The following is a 15,321-nucleotide window of genomic DNA, read 5'->3' as shown; positions in this document are numbered from 1 at the left end:
TCTGTTCAGTCTCTCTCTCAGAGCTTTATGTTGCTCTGTCATGTGTTGCTTTGTTTCGTCTCTTGCCCTGTCAGTCTCGGATCCGTACCCGTGGACTACCTGTTCTGTTTGGATTGTTTTATTTGGATTTCTTTGGACTCAGCCACTCCAGGGGCCTGAACCACGAATCGAGTTCAACATACCCAGGATATCTTTCAGTTATCTGGCTTAACTAACCCTAACAATCGCGTTTGGGATAAGCGGTACCACAAAGCTGGTTATCAACTCGGTAACTCAACCCAGGATTTCCCAATCCAGCCATGAGCACGTTCACATAAAAGAGGCGGTGTTAGCAGCAGATGACCAATTGCAGACATGAACAAGGCCACTGGCACCAGTGTCATATTTTACAAACGAGCAAAGTGTAAGACGACAGAATTACGACATAGGCCTCTAAGTAGCACGGCTGCAGCTGACACATGCAGGGAGACAGAAAATTGCAGACAGTGTGAATACCTAAATGAACAGGCTATAATAATGCGTTGATTTGATGTTTTCTTATGAGCTGTATGAAAATATCAGCCTTATTCTTTCACCTCAGCTGTGTCGGCGTTTCCACATTAAGAATCGGACACTGAATCAGTGGTCATTACACCTCAATTTGAAAAGCTTTTCTCGTCACTTCAAAAATTAGATTAATTAATTTAACACACTCAAAAGTGGTTCAAACATTTTTTTAAATGAACTTCATAAAGAAAAATCTATTCATGCCATAAAATGTGCACAAATAGTGACTGAATCTCAACATTTAAGCTACTGAAAACTCACCTCATTACCTGCGCCCACATCGCAAAAGGTGGGGCGGAAAATGACTACAGTCTCTGTAGCAGGCTATACTAACCTAAAATAGGCTAGATAGCCTATGTTCATATTAAAATTTAGTATTTCAATATCCCTACCAAACTGCTCATAATATTCAGCCTCACATAAGAAAAATGAAACCCATTTATTTTAATGGCTGCGACAGGCTGTGTGAAACAGACTGGGAGAAAATAAAAATTACATTACATATAGGCAACAATAGCCTAAGGCTTTTAATCAGTCTCTGTAGGATGATATCGTTATAGCCTACAAGAGTTTCCCCGTATCACCGCAGCAAACATAAAACAGCTTATAAAACAGTCTGTGGGATTTCCTTCAGATGATAATGCCATTTTCCAAGAGAGCTGATTGGTCAGTAGGCAGTGTTTTCATAGAGTTGATCTCTTATCTGGAACATAACCTGCTCCAGAGCAGGTTAGCCGTTCAGCATAAGTTACCATGGCGATCTACCCCGGTAAGAAGTGAACCACTTACTGAAAACCCAGGGTTAAATACCTTCTTTAACTGTACCTGCTCTGCCCTGTGTCCTGCATTTGGGTCCTCCAACCTGCTTATCACATCACATCCTGACGACAACAACACCGGTGAAGCGGGGGCTCCGCTCCGTCTCTTCAGCAAGTGTTCCTCCACTGCCACTGCACATACACGCAACGCATACACATGCGCACTGATGACCTAGGGTTAGGAAGCATTGACTGTGAAATTGACAGTCGAATCAGGCTCCGCCCATCGAAGCATCAAATCTACCCTACTATTAGGGGTCAGCCCTAGCAAAATTGTAAAAAAAATAATAATAATAATGTAGTGAAAATAATATGTTTTCTGAAAGGGATTAATGAAGTAATTCTTCAGGTTGAAGAACCCCATGTAGTGTGAAGCAAACAAAGACTGAACAGGAATAATCTGGAAGTGATCCTAAGGGAAGTTTTGATAAAAGACAAGAAGCTCCAAGATTCCTATACTCATATACAGTTAGCACTGCATTATTATAGGAAGAGTAAAAGTAGCCAGCCAGCCAGCCAATGTAAATAATGCAGGTTTCAAAACATTAGAAAATCAAATAATCAACTTTATAGATATTTTATGTGGTAGCATGTATTTCACGTATTTGTTAGGCCTTAAGGATGCACAGAATGTGTTCGGGCAAGAAACACTGAACGTAAACAGAGCCTTTGTTTACAAGAAAATTCCATGGTGTATCTTCAGTGCTCCTGATCAGTGGCCCGTGAACCACGGGTCATTGAGATTTGAAAAAATCTAAATCTCAAGAGAAAGATGGACCTTTTTTTTAATATAACAGCGCAGTTTACATTGTAGATACAGCCAATAGCCTTTTTCCCTCTGCTGTCTCCTGATCTGATCTTTCCTTTGACATTTACCATCTGCTTAGCGTTTCTGTCTGTTTTTGTTTGCTGGCGTTTGCAAACAGGCCCCCCCTTTTATTCCCATTCCATGTCAAACAACTTATTAAGATAAATTAGAAATGATTTAATAAAGCGCAGAATACAATGATGAACAGATATCAGTGTTGTTTGAAAAAGCAATTTCACGAGCTGATTGACCTAACCGCTGCCTCACAAAAAACATTTTATGGACACTTTATTTGGAACTACATAGGCTTTTTTTAACAAACAATTTCAGGGTGTCCCGCTGGCCTGGGAGGACAAAGGCTCCTCCTCTAAAATCAATAGTAAATGGGATAAACTTAACCCCAGGACACCAGCTGCTGAGCACAGGAACTGTTTGGGTGATGGGTGAGCCACTCAAGCTTAGACAAAAGAAAACCCCAAGAAAGGATAAAGGATTTGAGGATTTTCTTTGAGGATGACTTGAGCGTGCCACATGTGACAAGTTCACCTTGGCCTAAGGATAATGGGATAAAATGGTCATGGTTTTTTATGAGCTAGCACATTACAATCTCAAATCCTACAGGTTCATTGTTGGACTCATAGAGATTGCTGCAGAGGTTCCTGTGTATGAGTCGAGGCCTGTAATTAAAAAGAAAAGTGGGCAATCTGTAAATAAACACAACAATATCATCAAATATACATTTTATGGCAAAATGTTTTTCAGCCTTAAGTTCACCCTCTGGAGATATTTAATCTTCTTATTCTTCACTTCTACAGAGATAATGAATAATTAATATTTGCTGCTGCTAAACCTACCAAAATCTCAAACATTAATCTTTTCCACCCTCCACCCCAAAGGGACTGTTTTGTACTTTGTGCTTCTAGTTTAGAGATTTGCTCTGACCCTGCCACTCTTTCATTCACTCCTCTCCCACCACAGAAGCATCTTCTTAGTCTTTCTTCCTGCACACCCAAGGTTAACAGAGACCACTTTGTTCTTTATGCAGCACATGCTGACAGTGTTTGTAGTGGTGTGTTTGGCCAGATGTTGAGCAGTTTGCCCAAAGGATTCATATTCTCAAAAGAATTTGTGTTTGTTGGATCCAAAATATTAAAAAGTGTTGCTGTATTTTTCATTTCATTCTGCAAAGAAAACTGTGAATTCACTAACAAAGACCATCAAGTCACATGGCAAATTACTTTATTGGGAGGATGAACAAGGCTTGCATTTTTGTAAAATAGAGCTTGAGCATGAGGGGGTGAACCAAGGAATGAGTGGGGATTGATGGTGCATGTAAAAACCTCAAGGAGTGAGACTCACTGTGTGGGCAATGCCTAGATGAGATATCCTAGTTTTATTGTCCCCTATGTGGTTGCTGTAATGAGAGCGAAGGAAGTGAAGAAACACAGAAGGGGAGATTTGAGGGCTGAGGGACTGAGAATTGAGAAATATGAAAGAGGAAAGTGTTTGGCACAGGTCGTTGGCATTTGTTCTGGATCTTTCAACTGTATCACGCAGTAGAAGTCTTCACAATCTGAAATTAATCAATGGAAAACCTTCCTGAACCCGACGCGCACAAATTAATTTTCCAAGAAGAGAACCCTGATCCGAATGAATAGACTTGATCCAAAATGCGGTTGGCCTCAACAGATCTTAATGGAGAGAGAACACTTGCAGCAGCATGACGCTGCTCAGTTAAAGTGGTCATATTATACTCATTTTCAGGTTCAAAATCTTATTTAAAGAGGTGGTATTATGCTTTTTGGCTTTTCCCCTCTCCTTTATTGAGTTATATATCTTTTTTGTGCATGTAACAGGTTTACAAAGTGAAAAAGCCCAAAATCCAGCCCAAAGGGAGTTTGAAAACAGCTCATTTGTAATCCAGCCCTTCACTTCCTTTACTTGTGACATCACAATGAAAACGCGTCATAAAGCTTGCCAAGCGGCTAGCGGGGTCAAGGCCAACCCACTCTACCTCCTGAGCCACAGCCGCCCCGACTGTATATAAGAAATGGACGTAGTCATCGTGACATCACCTGGACTGCCGTTTTGAAGCCTCGAGTTTGGCCGATAGGTTGCTGCCATGTCGAGTTTGTCGAGAACAGGAAGTGCCCGGAAGTGACGATATGGCGAACAAACTAAACAAACTAAACAAACTAAATGTACTCACCAGAGAAAGTGAACAGCCAACTCCTAATAAGCTTTTTCAACGGTGATGGTTCGAGTTGGCTCTAGCCTGATTGACAGGTCGCCATGGTAACGACCTGTGAATCATATATAATCCCGCCCTGAAACATGCTCTGCTTTGTGGTCTATTTTAAAATAAATGGGACCATAATTTACTAAATGAACATCATTTTGTATTGAAGAAGACTTGAAACTAGCAACTGAGACCAAAAACTCATCAGGAAAGTGTTTACTGGGCTAATTATTCAGCTGAGAAGTAGGGTCATTTTCCCATTATTTCTAATAGAGCTGGACAACCAGAAGAGTCGCCCCCTGCTGGATTTTCAATAGAATGCAGGTTTCAGGGACTTCTGCATCGTCTTCATATTGTAGACCGGAATCTTCCTGCTTGGTCTGAGCGGAGGCTCTTTGGCTCGACTCGCCTTTGTTTGGTTTTCCATTGTAGAAACGTTGTACCTGTACCTGCTTCCAGGTATTTTTTTTCGTATCACCTCACCTCCCTCCAGGTTCCAAGCGAGCTGAGGGATACTAAAATGTAACATGAAACACAACAGACTGCTGATTGGTCAGCGAGAATTGTCACTATTCACTGCATCATCATTGCTGCACCAGACAGAGAAAGTTTTATATGAGCAGAGTTGTAATAGTTGGCTAACACGGCTATAGCACTTATAACTATAATGCTAACGTTACACCCGATGTGAAAGCTACTGAGCAAACATGAGTAGTGGTTTATTGTAAGATGTGGAACAAAGATGCTGTGTGGTTGTGGACTTGTGAGTAACTTATACCATCTGCTAGGTTACGGTCGCAGTCTTTGATTTGGATCACACTACCTTGTTTCTTATGACCCACCCTTCTCTGCTTCTGATTGGCTAGTAGTCCTTACCTGGGAACTGCGCATGTGCAACTCCCAACAAAGATTTTGTACAAGTAAGATGCATCACTCTGTAGCTCAAGAGCGGTGTGTACAACACATAGGGTGAAAAGAGGAGCTGCAACAATGAGCATGATACCACCTCTTTAAGGGTTGTACCAGGACAGGTTTACATGGTTTCATTTTCAAAAAACACTATATTTTTGTCATACTGTACATTGCTGTAGCTCCTCTTTTCACCCTGTGTGTTGAACGCTTCCATTTAGCTATAGAGTGATGCATCTCACCTCTACAAGATTCTTGTTGGGAGTTGCATATGCGCAATTGTTAGGTAAGGACTACTAGCCAATCAGAAGCAGAGTAGGACGGGTCCTGAGAAGCTGGTAAACACTGCTTCGGTTCAGCTGTATATCCCCTCACCAGCTTAGCAACATAGATTGGAGCAACAGTTTCAGAGTGGTGAGTTATCAAATGTATCTTTCATCCATAAAGTTTTAACTGAGCTCTGTCTCTCACTGTAATCACAGCAAAGCGGGAAGAACAGGCTGGACTACAAACGAGCTGTTTTCAGACAGTTCAGAGCAGTGTTTTCTGTGGGAGATGGGAACTCCCTTTGGGCTGGACCTTTTTACTTTGCAAACCTATTACATGCACAAAAAGGTATATAACTCAATAAAGGAGAGGGAAAAAGCCAAAAAGCATCTTTAACAAGCAGCCACAATGGGAAAAAGCAGCATTATAATAATAATGTCCAAAAAACAAATATAAAATCATGTAAACTCATTCCAAAACTAATTTAGTTTAATAGGCTTTATGCTTCAAAGACTAATTTATAGAAAGTTCTATCTTTATTTCGGCACCAACATTAAAACATTTTGTAGCCAACTAGGCGATAAATAGACAGAAGAAAATAATCTTGAAACCATCTTAGTACCTGTGAATTGAATTCCAAATTGTCATTGAGTAGCAGGGCTCTTTCACATGGGCTACTGGTTTCCTGAAATATTTTATTCCTGCACTGATGATGAAGTACCATGTGATCAGAGCTGATTCTGATACCCCTTGATACATTTAGTTAATTAGACCCAGGCACGTGATCTTCAACAACAGATGTTGGTGTTCAAACTTTAACTACAGTTTCCCCCTTCATACCTGTTTTTGCTCACTTCCTGCTTTTTTGGATAGACCATTTGTTTTTCAACCTTGAAGAGGAAATTCTCAGTGAATAAATTAAGAAATACAATATTTTACATATTCACTTTCAAGAATACAATTTAACATATTATTAATCTAATTTTTGTTTTACAAGGTGTGCTATTTTGTATTCACTGATGTTTTAATCTTTGGCTCTGATGAGGAAAATCTCCTGCAATAATCCCTAGTTGAAAATGTCTGCTGCTGTACAATATGGAATACAATACAGTCTTCCTGAATGTCACATGTTTGTTCCACCCATTATTTGCTGCAAAAGGATCACGTCATTAAAAATCTATGAAACTCTATTGATTCACTTACAGACAGCTTCATTTCCAAATGCTTTTCAATGATTAAAAAATGTGTGAAGGTAATTGCTTTCTCATTCACACATGTTCATTATTTTCCACATGTTACTGTAATTGTCTGCTGTAATTGATTTTTGAATCCATTTGTCCTCAAGGAGCACTGGAGGAAACTTGCATGGAAATGAAATAGAGCAGCATTAATTGAGAAGCTCTAATTGTCTGATCCTCGTGTTAAGCAGTGAACACATGCTGTTGTGGCTTGTTTCAGCTATTGTCATTTGAATTACAATAATAAATAATAAGGTCCCGGGTGTGGTGCAGTAACAATTAAGCTACTGCAGGTTAGTTTAACACAAAGACTGGAATGAAACTTCATTGCCCACATACAGTACAATCAACAACAGGTTGTCTGGTAATCAGCAGAGACTCCAGGAAGTTAGTGTGCTAGCCAAAGCCCAAACAAGACAAATGAGATATGACTTGTAAATTAGTAAGCTTTAGAAGTGCTGGTAGTCAGATTTTACTTTCTTTGGACAGAGCTAGCTGTTTCCCCGTTTCCAGCCTTACTGCTAAGCTAAGATGACAAACTGCTGCCGGTAGCTTCATATTTATTGTAAAAATATGAGAGTGGTATTTGTCTTGTCATCTTACTCTTGGCGAGAAGGCAAAAAGTGCATTTCAAACTATCCCTTTAAATAAACACATTAAAATTAACAAAATAAGATAAATATTATCAAACTATTTGTTGGGATACATAATCACTTTTTTAATCAAAGTGGTTACAGTGCAGTTTTAATAAAGAACTGGTATGGTGCAAATTTAAGTGTAAGAAATGTAGTATATCTGCTGAACAAGAATCAATAATCCTAATTTCAATGAATTGCTGTGACATGTTTGTGTTATAAACTGCACTTGACAAAAAAGAGGATGTTGTGCAACAATCACATTAATTGAACAAGGTGACATTAATGCACACTTTGGTGAAGTCTGAGCAGCTGTTCAGGTAAATTCAAATAATCTGCAACAGCATCTGATGTTTGATTTTTTTTCTCCACCTGTCCTTCTCCCTTTATATCTTTATTTCTTTATTCTGTTTCCCTCATTTCTCTGACAGGAGATTGTCCTTGTGGTATTCTTTGGTGTGGAATATTTTGTCCGCCTCTGGTCAGCAGGTTGCCGCAGTAAATATGTTGGCATCTGGGGCCGATTCCGCTTTGCCAGGAAGCCAATATCTGTTATAGGTGGGAATACAACCACCATACACATGCACTCAATACACATACACACAAACAGATGTATCACTCTCCACCCACACACAATATTTAAACAATATCTGTGATATATCCTGAGCTTCATCCTAAACGAGATATCTCAGACAAATTCAGCATGAAATTAAAACTGTCACTGCAATATGTTTTTCTGCCTTCAGCTTTTTATTCCTAAAATTGGAACCTCCAGGTGTTCTTTTTTTTTTTTTTTTTAAATATGCAGCAATGAATATTATTTGTAACCCCTCTTACCTCTTTTGATTTATAGAAAAATTTTGTAATGAAAACTAATGATAATTTCTTAATGGAGCACTTTCCATCCACTTTTTAATATGAGCACTTTCTTCTTTGACTTTCTGATACCTCATATGGAGGACAACACCTGCTGTTGTTATGCTGCACCTGTGTATTGAACATCTGCATGCTTATGCCATATTTATACTTCTCTTATCACTACAGATCTCATTGTAGTTGTTGCTTCAGTAATTGTGCTGTCAGTGGGCTCCAAAGGCCAGGTCTTTGCCACCTCTGCTGTAAGGTAAGAGATAATGTGTACAGGTGGAAACTGTGTGACCAAAAGTATTTAGACACTTTGTGTACTTCAACAACAGGTTGTCAGGCAATCAGCAGAATTGGCCAGATGTGAGCCAGGTCTCATTGCCCAACATCAGTTGTCAACCTGAATAATGCTCTTGCAGTAGCAACGGGAGCAAATCCCTGCAATGTTCCAAAATCTTGTGGTAAACTTTCTTAGAAGATGGGTGACTTACAACAGCAGATAATGTTCATGGTTTTGGAATGAGATATCTAACAATCACATATAGGTGTAATGTTTGGGTGTCCACATACATTTTGCCTTATAGTGTGTGTGTAGATACATGCATTTAGTCTGAATACAATGTCAGCATTTAAACACTTTTGTTACTTTCCAGAGGAATTCGCTTCCTGCAGATCCTGCGAATGCTCCATGTGGACCGGCAGGGAGGAACCTGGCGTCTCCTAGGCTCTGTTGTCTTCATCCATCGGCAGGTACACAATAATAGCTTTGTTATTAGTAAGCAGGAGGCTTTCTGTCAGGGGATCTATATCCTGTTCTCATCACGTATTGTTTTTCACTACTACTCCACATGGGAAGCATATAAAAACAAAAAGAATATTCAGCAGAATTAGAAGAAGAGCCACTGTGCAGTGTGTTATGGTCATAAGCTCTTCTGCTAGAGATGACTATAACCCCTCCAGAACATCATTCAGTTGAGACAAAGAGGTGTCCGTGATTATCCCCCATAGCCAGTGTAGTTAAGCTGAGGCTGGTCATCAACAGCCACCTCGGCTGTAAAGTTTCACACAAATGGAGGCAGAGGATAGATGGCATGTGTGTAGGGGCTAGAATGAGACTGACCTTAGGATGGGCCAGGTTATACTTAGTCCTGATTGGGCTTTAAAGGCAACAGAAGCTGAGATGTCTTGTGTAAAATAAGCGTCTATGTGAGAACTTGGTGCTTTCATGTTCTTTTTTTGTTTGGATAACTTTCTTCTCTATAAAGTAATAATATGCCTTGTTAAGGCCCCGCACACCCATTACAGCCCTGCACAAGGAAAATGCAGTGTGCTAATAGTATGATGAGTATGCCATCAACCAGCTGGATGTTAGTGTGTGGTACCTCCAATATTTGTTCCTGTGTGTTTTTAGAACTGTTGGTTAAGTCAACACTAGACCAGAATATATTCTCTTACATAAACACATGAAACTGCAGCCCTTCTGTGTTAACAGCTGGAGTTTTTAAAGTCGATGGAGTTTCATTCACTCCAATCAGTATCCAGTCCTTGTGTTAAAACAGAATTTAAATACACACTGACTAGCATTCTAATGCTTGTGGCTTGTAAACACAATTTGTGTAGTTGTTCCTAGCTGTGCAGTTTTGTGCTGTATGTGTTTGCCAGGTTACAGCAGCAGCAACACATCTACTGAACCTCTGGTTGTTATTTAAGAAAGATAACTAAATGCAATCAAAAGATTTCCAAGAATCATGTACTTATAAGTTGCAAGCAGTGATGTTAGCTGAAGGTGATTCAGTATATTCACTGCGAAAGGTTTGATGGCCGCAAATGTCCCAAATATTCAAAAACATTGTGTAGTCAAATGAACAAATACAGACACAGACGCTGAGTACCAGTGGGACATAAGTGCTATTTGTGGGGTAATAAGGGCTGGGGAGAAACGGAATACCTGTAACAGCGTTACGTAATCTAGATACCAAAAAAAAGTAACTGTATTCCATTACAGTACAGAAAACATTACAGTACAGAAAAAAAAACACATAATCAGATTACAGGTACATTTTCAAAAATTGATATTGCTCAGTGCTATTTGCCTCCATATATGGTTTTAATATACATGGTATGGTATGTGTTTTTACAGAAACACGTACCTCTATGGTATGTGTACATGTTTCTGTAAAAACACAAAGATTGGGAGGGACGTGTCGCAGACATTGATTGGCGTTTACAGGAACCAGCCATGCAGACTCTGTGCAGACTGGTTCCAGCTCTCAGTGAATGAACACGGCAGCTGGACGAGGATGGATCATAGCCTCCGAGACAGACAGAGGCCAGTTTTACCGCTGGGAATACAGTCCGTAGGTGGTTTTCTTGCCAGATTTGGCTGTTGGCAACCCGGGGCCAAGTGAGCTAATAGAGCCGCTAGCAGCACGGCTAACCGACCGAGCTACCCAGCCACAGATACAGGCAGATAGGTTACAGTTTGCAGTTTAGCGAAAAAGGAAAGCTATCTGTCCATCAGGAAACTGAATCACAGAGTTGAGACAGAGCAGCCAGGGGACATCAGAGAGAAAACTAGAAAAATATTTTCTCCATATTTCTAATATTTCTCCATCAATTATAATAATAATAATAATCCTTATTTGTAGAGCACTTTTCAAAAACAAGTTACAAAGTGCTTTAACAAGTGTAAAGACAATAATACCCAAGAGACAATAATACAAAAACAATACAAGATAAAAGCATGAAAACATTGAAAAGACTAAAATACAGATAAAATATAAAAATTAGTATATAAAATTAGTAAAATACAATAAAATAAAGGGGATAAAATAATGTCAAATAAGAGCGGGAAAGGCTCTCCTATAAAAGTATGTTTTAAGAAGGGACTTAAAAGAGTTCACTGACTCAGCTGACCTAATTTCCTCGGGCAGGCTGTTCCAGAGCCTCGGGGCCCTGACAGCAAACGCTCTGTCCCCTTTAGTTTTCAGTCGAGACTCTGGAACAGACAACCGACCTCTGCCCGAGGATCTCAAGGTACGTGCTGGTGTGTATGGGACTAAAAGTTCATAAATATAACAAGGCGAGAGGCCATGAAGAGCTTTAAAAGTAATCAATAGAATTTTAAAGTCAATTCTAAAACATACTGGGAGCCAGTGTAATGAAGCTAAAATAGGAGTAATGTGGTCATATTTCTTTGTTCTGGTTAAAAGCCTGGCAGCTGAGTTCTGGACAGTCTGGAGTCGATCAATAGATTTTTGGGTTAAACAGGTGAAAAGGCTGTTGCAATAATCCAGGCATGATGAGATGATGTAAAATGGTCTCGTTGTCCTTAAAAGTTAACATAGATCGAATTTTAGCTATATTTCTAAGTTGATAAAAACATGATTGAACAAGCTTTGTGGTGTGCTGCTCGAAATTTAAATTACTATCAAACCAAACACCAAGGTTCTTTGCCACAGGCTTAATGTGATTTACTAGGGAACCAGCAGATGGCAGTATTTGATTTGCCATCTGCTGGGACCCGATGACCAGGATTTCTGTATTGTCTGAGTTCAGCTGGAGGAAATTATTTGACATCCATTTTTTAACTTCACAAAGGCAGTTGTTAAGTGAACTCAGCATTCCAGGGTCTGTGGATCTGATGGGCAAGTATATTTGTGTGTCATCAGCATAAATATGAAAAAAAATGCCATGTTTATGGATAATATGTCCAAGGGGAAGCAGATACAAGGAAAACAAAATGGGTCCAATTATGATCCAGTTTCACCAAAATCAGTGAAGAGAGTTGGGTTTTTGTACAGTAAGTGGGGCCCGGTCCCAGAAACACTATGCTTCAGCAACATTATATTGAGAAACGTTTGCATTGGATGCTAAATTAATACAACAAGTGCAGAATGAGTCATCAGCATTTTAAAATACTTTTCCAAATGAAAAACTTTTAAATATCATCAAGAATACCTACAAAACAATGTTTTTTGTCATTGATGGGCCAGGCACTGCCATAGTATGGTGACATAGTGCAAAGCATATCATTTAAAAACATTTAAACATGGATTTTGCAAATGGGAGATTTTGTTATTCTATGTTTCTCTAAAAAAATACACTGAGCAGACAACGTATCATTTATACTGCTCTTGGCACTGAAGTAATCCAAAAGTAACTAACAGTAATCAGATTACATGACTTTTATTTTGTGGTACTTGAATTACATTACTGATTACATTTTTAAACAAGTAATTAGTATTTGTACCGGATTACATTTTTAAAGTAATCCTCCCAACCCTGGGGCTAATGTAAGGATAGGTTACTATTATTTCAAGGAAGGCAAACACAACAATTCCCAGGATCGTTTTTGCAATGATCTGCTGCTGCTGCTCCTCCGTGGTGCTCTGAAAAATCTGGGAGTGACAGTTTGGGGCCGAGACACAAATAAGTATTTCACTCATCAGAAATTCAGTCCGATTTAGTGCAGTGAGGGCTCCAGCACTCTGAGTGGTTAAACACAGTTTAAATCACGTAGTAGGTGAGTGCAAAGAGAACATTTTCTCAGAGAGCTCTTTCACAAAGCAGTAGTCCAATTACAGTTAGACAGGATAAAAGCCAGGCCCAATTAGACCTCCTGAGCAATATAGATATCCTTATTGAATCTGAAATAAGATGCTTCATAGTTATTTAAATACACCCGGAGAAATCAGCTGTCTGTATTTCAAACTAATTTATAATAATGGTTTAGTGCCTATCTGAATTCAATCAACACCCCTTCCAGTGATTAGTGATCATTATTGAACACAGTTTCAGTTTAAACTCAGTTGCACTTGTGATTCTTTTATAGCTGCATATGATACTGAAAATTATGACAGGTTTTATACTTAAGAAGGCAGCTTTGCAGAGCGCGTTAACCCTAACCCCATTCTGATAAGTAGCTAATGGCTTAGGTGAGAGGGTGAATTCACTTTTATTTCATGACTGCCACAAACCACTAGAGATAACAGATTCAGAACAGAAAAATATTTTGATTTCATTGTGAAACATCCTTTGTTAAGGGTAATATCACACAGGTTTCACGTCAGCTTCTTTTACTGAGCTAAAGTAAGCTAACGGTTAGGCCTGTGACTCTCCCAAACAGCAGGAAACTTTGTGATCCATTTCCTAACCCAAGTTTGAGATCATCTTTATTTTGTTTCATTACAGACAGACTGACTGACTCTCTTTAAAAAGTGTTGCATGTGATGAGGTTTACTTAGGTAAGCATAGTGTCTTATTTTGAACCAGTATTTTCACACGTACATGTATAGTGTGTTCAACAATAACTTTTTTTGGACATGTAGTGAATTTCTGTAGGTCTAGGAGGGATAAATACTCCCCCAACAGGAAGTATCCTTCAGATTTGGTTTCGTAATACACTGTATTCAACTGTGTATTGTCTTCCCAGCCAGGCTTCAATAAACAATGCTGTATAAGACATCCTGCATTTTCCTGAGATCTTTTCCTGCAAAGAGTTGCCTCACTCCCAAAAATTTCATATTCATGGCACATTTACATGAATATTCACATCCATATGTCATATTATGAAAAAACAGCCAGGCAGTTAACTGGAAAACTGATATAAATTATACATTGTGGCAATCAGGAGAGATTGCATAAGAAACTATATACAGATTCATGGATATTATATGACATAATCTTATTATGTTCTTTTCTTTGTTGATAATTGAGTTTGAAATATGTCATGCATTTGTGCATGTTTGTTTCAGGAGCTGATCACTACCTTATACATTGGCTTTCTGAGCCTGATCTTCTCCTCGTACTTTGTCTACCTGGCAGAGAAAGATGCAGTCGACAGCAGTGGCTCATCCGAGTTTGGAAACTACGCTGATGCTCTGTGGTGGGGAGTGGTAAGTGTGTATGCACATGTTTTACCATGTGATGGCTGTGAGGGGCTTAGTCAAAAGTCAAATTACTTTTGTTCACAGTTAAACCAGGGCCCCAGTATTTAGATCAGACATGGTCCAGTCATTATTATATATGTCTGATATTTGAAAGATATGATGAGGTTTGATGGACTGTATTTTTATTGTATTTATATTATTTGTATGATGAATATCCAGGGAGGGGCGTCTGTGGCTCAGGGGGCATGGAGCCATCGTCCTTTTAAGGTCGACGCCCCCACGTCTGCATGTCGAAGTGTCCTTTGGCAAGACACTGAACCCCAAATGGTAGCCATACAAATACAGACCATTTAGCATATCAACTGGACTGATATACATTTATTCATTTAGCTGACGCTTTTATCCAAAGCGACTTACAATTGCTATTCATATCAGGTCGCACACCTCTGGAGCAACTAGGGGCTCAGGGACACAACGGTGGATGGGTCACAGTGGGAATCGAACCCAGGTCCCTCACACCAAAGGCATGTGTCTACCCTCCCCTTATAGGTCAGCATAGCATGAAGACTTGAAGCAGGGGGAAACGGCTAGCCTTGCTTTGTGTTATGTTACTGCGTTACAGCAAAAAGCAAAACATTGCTGTAATTGCGTTACTTCTGTAACATGTTACTCCCAACACTGGTGCCATCATTGTGTAAATGTGTAAGAATGAGTTAATTTCTCTTTCTGGTGGGCAGTTGGCACCTTAGCCTCTGCTTGTCATTGTATGATTGGTGTGAATGTGATGTAGTGAAAGCACTTTGAGTGGTCAGAAAGAGTAGAAAGGCGCTATACAAAGACCATTTAGCATATCAAGCTGTAGTTAGGGGACTGTTATAGGTCAGCATAGCATAAAGACTTGAAGAAGAGGGAAATGGCTAGCCTTGCTCTGTCCAAAGGTTACAAACAATCTGCCAGCTCCTCTAAAGCTCACCTTTTAAAACATTTTATTTTGTTTGTTTAATCCATACAAAACTGTAGTGTAATATGAGCAACTTGGGCTTTGATGTTTTAATTGTGACTGATTATTTCTTGACTGGGAGAACGGGACAGTCTGGCTAGCTGTT

The 15,321-nt window shown here is 39.4% G+C and overlaps 1 protein-coding gene across 1 annotated transcript in view; it reads left to right on the top strand.

Moving 5' to 3' along the window:
- kcnq1.1 (potassium voltage-gated channel, KQT-like subfamily, member 1.1) overlaps positions 1-15,321 on the top strand; it is a 45,837-nt gene that overhangs the window by 12,430 nt on the left and 18,086 nt on the right. The window contains exons 3-6 of the mRNA XM_038701719.1: positions 7,892-8,018; positions 8,505-8,583; positions 8,978-9,074; positions 14,081-14,221. Coding sequence (XP_038557647.1) covers positions 7,892-8,018; positions 8,505-8,583; positions 8,978-9,074; positions 14,081-14,221 — 444 coding nt within the window. The remainder of the gene's footprint in view (positions 1-7,891; positions 8,019-8,504; positions 8,584-8,977; positions 9,075-14,080; positions 14,222-15,321) is intronic.

Source organism: Micropterus salmoides, unplaced genomic scaffold (genome assembly GCF_014851395.1).
Source record: "Micropterus salmoides isolate LMB-PRFRI ecotype aquatic unplaced genomic scaffold, ASM1485139v1 Ms_hic_scaffold_6, whole genome shotgun sequence".
Lineage (NCBI taxonomy): Eukaryota > Metazoa > Chordata > Actinopteri > Centrarchiformes > Centrarchidae > Micropterus > Micropterus salmoides.
The sequence above is the reverse complement of the archived record's forward strand: the minus strand, read 5'-3'. Positions and strand labels throughout refer to the sequence as shown.